Source organism: Mesitornis unicolor, unplaced genomic scaffold (assembly GCF_000695765.1).
Source record: "Mesitornis unicolor isolate BGI_N332 unplaced genomic scaffold, ASM69576v1 scaffold3486, whole genome shotgun sequence".
Classification (NCBI taxonomy): Eukaryota; Metazoa; Chordata; class Aves; order Mesitornithiformes; family Mesitornithidae; genus Mesitornis; species Mesitornis unicolor.
The window spans coordinates 11,555-18,354 of NW_010188773.1; the positions used below are offsets into that span (position 1 = coordinate 11,555).

A 6,800-nucleotide genomic window follows, 5' to 3' on the forward strand; every position below is an offset into this window, starting at 1 on the left:
TACAAATAATCCTTGTTAAACCATCCAAGACAGCATAAAAGACCAAAATGTAGGGAATACCAAGAAATAATGAAATAAGGATTGTAGAAAGACTCGGGATGCAGACCAGAATATAAGTTTATACAGCTCTAGTCTTTTTAGACTTTAAATATAGTTCAGCTTCTTGGGACTGAAACGGACCAGAAAATTATTCTTGTTATTACTTTTATGTAGGGAGCTGCTATCAGGCAGGCAAAACCCTTCCAACGCTAGCCTTCTGCTCTCTCTAGGAGATGAAAAGAGCTCTGAATAAAGAGGAACTAGATACAGCAGGCAACATTTTTGTAGTAGCACACTTGTGTTTCCATGAAAAAAAAAAAAGCCATAGCGTTATTCCATTGGCACTGAAATAACATTCAAATCAGTTTCAGAAGAGTTTTCTTATCCCTGAAAGAAGGCATCATTCTAAGCAGCTTTCAGACTTTTATTTGTTTTTCCTAAACTTTTGTGCCTCTTTTTGGGGAGGGACCGTTGATCTGAAGTCCTAAATCACAATGAAAATTGTTCCTTTTGGAAAAATCCAGTTCTTCGCTGAGGCTCCTGTTGCTATTGCGGTGGTTGATGTTCTGGTGGTGGTTCCTGTGGAGGCACAGCTGGCCGCAGTCCTGCTCTGGGAATTGCCTGATGCTGCCTTTGTCTGTAAGCTATAATTGTTCCCAGAAGCAAGGCGATGATGGTCATAAGGTAAAGGTCCCACTCAGGCCCCAGCAGCTGGTCCATATCAATATGTGAGAACACCTCCCTTATCTAAGAGACAAGAAGTCCACATCACCACGTCAAAAAGCAAGAATGGGAAGTTACCTTGATTTTTAAATGCAACTTGCAACATTTTTCATGTACAGGTTTTAAAACTTAGTAGCTCTTTTTCTCTCTGAAAAAACAGTATCACATCAGGGATGTTCTTAACTTCCAGGAACCAAATACCAATAAAACTTAGAGCCATGCTGTACGGGATGAGCTGGTGTATTTTCTGTTCTAGAGATGCAAGTTCTTAATACACAGCTCTGTGGCTCTCACATACACAGCATTCAAGGGCGTAATTTAAAACAGGTTGAGGTGCGTAACCATAGTTGTCTTAAAGAAAGAGGAGCAAGTGCCACATGCACAGAGGCAGTGAACTCCTCAGTCCAGCCAAATCGGAAGCCATCAGCAGACTACCACGAGTGACAGAGCATTAAGCCCTGGGATATTTATGTGGTACAGTGCTGAGATCTGTGCAGATAAGGCAAGTGACTCTTAGTTTTGACAACTGACTTTTTATCAGACTTTATCAGACTATTAGCCAACACACTTTATGCTTCACTACTGTATCTGACTGATACAGAATCCTTGTCAATGTTAAACCTGGAATATCTGTACTGCATTAGTAGCTTCTGTGAGTGCTACCAGGGTATTTGCTCAAGTGATTTAGGGTATTTTAACTGTCCATTCCTGAAAGTCCCCAGTCTCAAGACTATACAATTCTGTCAAACTTGGCTGGACTGCCTGAACTTGTGTTTGCTCCAAGTGGTAATAACTTCTATACCATCTGAATTTGTTAAGTAATCCAAAAGGCAGTAAGATGTCAGAATACTGAGAAATATTTCAGACAACATATGGAAAGAAGTCACCTAAATTGCAGGCAAATAGTTTTTCATGCCATCACTCAGCAGAAACTCTGCACGACAGCTAAAGTATCTAATGCAAGTAATATTTTTCTCCCACAGAAATCAAACACAGATCAAGTGGGATTGTTAAGAGCCAAATAAAACAATAGCATGAGAATTAGGGCTATGAATAAATAATAATTTTGATAGCAGATAGCCATGAAACAGTCAAACGGGTTAGGGAAATTCTCCTCAAGGGAAGAACAGCACAGAAGAGCACTGGCTGTGCACGTTTGGGTTCATGCAATTGCACAAGTCAAAAATAGGAATCAGTAACTTTCTTAACAACACAAAACACATCTGTCTACTTAAGTAATATTACGACTTAAGCTTAATTTAAAAATGGAAAGTACATTTGTTGTTTTTCCTTTTAATTCTGCGTTACTTACGTTGATTTCTTGTACGTACTGCAAGGAATAAATCACTCCAAGCTTGCAAAGTGCCAAGAAGACTGGAACCTGAGCATCTGGGCTTGCTTCAGCTGCCATGTCATAGAATCGTTTGGCGAGATGAATATCCTGAAGTTCAGAAAATACAAAGCTCAGTTTTGAAGAACTTGAAAAATTCACCTTAAAGTGTAGATTTTTCTGTAAGCATTGTATACTGTCATTTAAATGCAAGGTTTTTGGTCAAGTTGAACACAAATAATTCAGTAAAACTTCCTTTTTTTTGTTTCCTGAGGGATGTTCACAAGTAAGTGTTCACATTTTGACAGATACAAGAACGTGTTGCTCTGGATTTCCATAAATTGTAGTTAACTCGTGGACGGCAATACACCACAGGCCTCCTAAGAGAACCAGATATACTGCCTCCTTTTAGTTTGTAAAGCAAATTGTGGCCTAGGCTCATTTAAAAAACCACAGCTAACAATCACATTGTTGGTGGTGCTTATGGCTTGTTACATGAAGATGCAAAGAATTTGTTTTCAAAATGTCATGATTTAAAAACCAAATTAACCAGTGCTTCAGAGGATAAGAACAATCTTGTGCTAAAATACTCTGAACCTGGAGTTGTGTGCATTCAATTCATCGCTCTTCAAAAGTCTTGAAGGCATTACTCGAGCACATGGCACTTTCTTTGCTAATCTTCACAGTTTTGGGCAAACAGGTTTTTTCCCCTGGCCATGCCTCATTTCTTCATGTAAGTAAGTGTGAAATGGATATATTTATCCATTTGCTATTGGAGAATGACACACCAATTCCTGCTAAGGGATCATAGAGTAGCCTAGTAAGTGGTTAAGGATTAATCTAATATCCTAGGCACTGTAGTGAAGCAGACTGTCAGCCCACAGCTCACTCACCTGCTTGATGCCCAATCCCTTCTCATGCATGTAGCCCAAATTAAACATTGCTTGGGCGCTGTGCTGTTGCTCTGATGCCAGTCGATAGTGAATAAATGCAGTTTCATAATCGACATCTGTACCAAAACCGTAAAAATGGTAATCTCCAAGTTTAATTCTTGCAACAGTGTATCCTATAAATCAAGAAACAACAACAAAAAGGTAAGTTAGCCAGGTAAAGAAAGCCTTTTAGTTTCACATGAAGATGCACTGAAGGCTTTTTTTTTTAACTGGGTTTAGCTAACCAAAATGCAACCAATTTCTGTTTTCAGGAAAGTCCTTTTCCCAGTAATCCTACCAACTCTTTTACTGCTGTTTAGTGGCATCAGTTGAAGAGCCATATCATGTTGTTCAGGCACGTATTACAGAAAAGCTTTACATTTGTTATACGGTCATTAAGGGCTTCAGCTTTGTTTTTAAAGCAAAGACACTGAAAACTTTATTTTTCAAGTCTCTCATTATCATTTGGTAATTGAATACTCGACCATTGCATCCTCTCAGTTTCTAACTTTCTAAAAGCCAAGTATGTCAGACAAAACTCTTGGGCTCCATTTGCATGACACACTTGGTCTTAAGTAACGCCAGTAGGCAGACATTCATGTAGATGCACCCATATGAAAGTTAGAGACCTCACGCTGAGAGAGTGAATGATTAAGTTTACTTTTGCTTATTTTAGGATAGCATCACAAGCACCAGAGTTTAAACTTGGCTTAGTTGGATATCAAGACTGCATTCTTCATCGCTGAGCTTTACATGCTTTGAATAGGAAATTGCATTTCTTGTAAATGATGACAAGTACCAAAATCCTAAGGAGTATTTTGTATCTACTTTTCCAAATGGATTTAATTTTAGAGAAGTCAATGTAAACATTCCTAGTGCTGTCTAACCCCACTCTATGATTGCATATGGAATGGCAAAAGAAACACATGGTACATTTGTGTTTTAGTCCTTTTCATCTTCAGGATCTCAGAATGGCTCAGAACTGCAAGCCTATTGCAATGACATTATAGCTAACAGGAACAACAGCACGTACCCTGTTTCAAACACCACAAAATCAAACATTAATGGCGCTACTAAAAATAAACTAATTGGAATTGAGAGGTACAGACATACCTTGAGAAGCTGCTCTGTTCCAGTGAAGCAAAGCTCGAGGATAGGTTTCATTTTCTCCTACTATGCTGGCTTCTTCTAGAGAAGAGAGTAATTCAGTGAAATAGGAGTATGGTATATGCACACAAAATCACAACCTCCCTTGTGCTTATATTCAGTCTGCTGAAAAACTTGAAGTAATCTATGCGATGGCACAAACAAGATTCAGATAAAGTCTGAAACTTATAAAAAGCCCAGTCATTTGGAAAAGCAGCACAGAATATTAGGAGTTGGAAGGGACCTTGAAAGATCATCCAGTCCAACCCCCCTGCCAGAGCAGGATCACCTGGACTAAGCCACACAGGAAAGACCATTTGTATGGTATTTCCATATATCTGCCCACATAAAAGCTAGGAACAAAATATATAAATTTCACCCCGAAATATTGCTTCTCAAGTGTCTCTCCCATTCGTGCTCTAGGAGATACTTGAGTGCCAGAAGACAGAAGTGTTAGGAGCACGTGATTCAGGCTCTGACAAAGATGCACTCAAATACAAGGCTCAGGTATAAGCTATTTTAGTTTGACCACCTGAAAAACAAGACTAGTCAAGTAAACTGAAAGCTTAAACAACTGGAAATCAAAATGTTAGATTAGTCTATCAGCCACCAAAAGCTGATTCTTTAATTAAGATATAATTGCACTAAAGGTGGTAATGAGACCCTCAGATTTCTGGATCTTGAATACAGAAAGATTAAAATTCATAGAATCACAGACTAGTTTGGGTTGGAAGGCACCTTTAAAGGTCACCTAGTCCAACACCCCTGGCAATGAAAGGAGACATAGCGTTCTAGCCACTTAGTTGCAACGAGACACCTAGGACAAGCTTTTTTTGAATCAGACAGAATCAACTGCTTCATCCCTGCTTCAGGAGTAGTATGAGTAAAGTTACCAAAAAATCTGGGAAAAAAAAGTGCTGAAAAAAGACATGACAAGATAAAGAACAAAGGAAACGGAAGCTTATGTGCATAGTAAAGGCCAAAGGTAAAACTAATGCAACTGCTACTTTATAGATGTAAAAATAAAATGTGAAGGCGGTGTTTAGGAAGTCCAGGGAAGAGAATTTTCAGTTTCTAAAGCATTATCTCGCTATCCCATTTTTAATTCATAAGTCAGAATTTAAGTGTATCCTGTTTTTTAGGCCACAGTAAACTGCCTGCTTTCCAGTGTGAAGAGCAGGCAAGGGAACGAGAGTCTCCCTGAAGTTTTAACTGAACAAGAGCTATGCAATTATATCATCAAGCACTCTAGCACTCTACTAAATGGGCTACTGCAGGCCAACTGCAAAAAAATCCAGACCAACCCATTTTCAGTACAAATTCAGGTCCTTACTCTGATCAAGTATGAAAGCAGCATTGCTCTGTGCAACTTCGTAGCCTTGTTCTGCCAAAAGAAGGTACTGAACCACGGCAGAATTTGAGTCACCATCTTTGTAGCTGTTGTAGGCAGTCATCAGTCTTTCAGACCAACGCCCCCGTTCGCATACGTTCTTAAACAGCTGCAGAGGGAAAAGGGGGAGAAGACAGGTTGTCAGGAACTTCAGAGATTTAGGTTTTGCAGGAGGTAAACCTTTAACATTCAAATGCCTGTTCAAAACATTGACTTTTCACAGGAAAAACCTTATAGACCAACTCACTGCTTAAGACAGGCTTACTTTAAGATACAGGTTACTACACAAATACATGCCAAGATTCAGATGTTTACTCAGAATAATGCTTAATATCAGGTTTTTTGGTTAAAAAACCCCATGCCTAAATGAAGAATTCAGTACTTATACAGTACTGGTGTTTGCTTTGTATTACATTCCTTTGATTTTCTTCAAAGCTAATATGGCAATTTTGTAATTGTTTTATCAACATAAACCCCAGAGATTTCTCTCATGAGATACAATGGAGTTTGAGAATCTGTCACTTTTTCATTTGATAGCCTTGGCTCTGCAGTCACCAGTGGATTTCAGTGAAGACAGATTTTCTCTAGAAGCTGACAGGGCTATATCCAACCTTTTGCAAGTCAGTATTAGTTGACATTTCTAAATGGATGACCGTACCTCAACAGCAGTATGACAGGATCGCATCACTCCAGTGCCAGTAGCATGCATCTGAGCCAGATTATAGAAAGCCAGAATGTGGCCACCCTGAGAGGCCAAGTTGAAATATTTCAGAGCTTGTTTATAGTCTCTCTTGACTCCAATGCCATCTGAAAGAAAGAACAAGTCATTGCTATTCATTCTTATGAAAAGCAGAGTTGTATGAATGCAGTATGTACTTCCTCTTTAAAAAACATTAAAGAAAGACATTGTGAAAGCGTTAGGAAAAGAAAAGAGAATAAAATGTAAATGTAAATGCAAATGCAATGCAGTCAGACCACACACAAATATACAGACTGCTAGCGCCACCTAGTGAACAGTTGCTGAAAGGGCAGATGCTTAGACCCGCTAAATCATCACTTTGATGCCACTTACTGTAATACATGGAACCTAGTTGAAGTTGTCCATCAACCCATCCCTGCTCTGCAGCCTTCTGGAAATACTTCAGCGCTAGCTCATAGTTCTGCAGGAAGATTTGGACCAGTCATTAGAGCCTTGCAATACACCACAATTTATTGGGTTGGCCAAAAAGCAATTGCTTTT

General features: G+C 39.1%; 1 protein-coding gene across 1 annotated transcript; it reads right to left on the reverse strand.

Annotated features, from left to right (window-relative positions):
• Positions 1-446: 446 nt before the first annotated feature.
• On the reverse strand, positions 447-6,720 carry LOC104541702 (protein sel-1 homolog 1; the record flags this gene model as incomplete). The annotated part of the gene is made up of 7 exons (XM_010185821.1): positions 447-786; positions 2,075-2,203; positions 2,986-3,158; positions 4,138-4,212; positions 5,504-5,669; positions 6,219-6,367; positions 6,633-6,720. Coding segments are annotated over 7 exons (981 nt in total), but the record flags the coding sequence as incomplete, so codon positions are not given.
• Between the last annotated feature and the right edge of the window lie 80 nt (positions 6,721-6,800).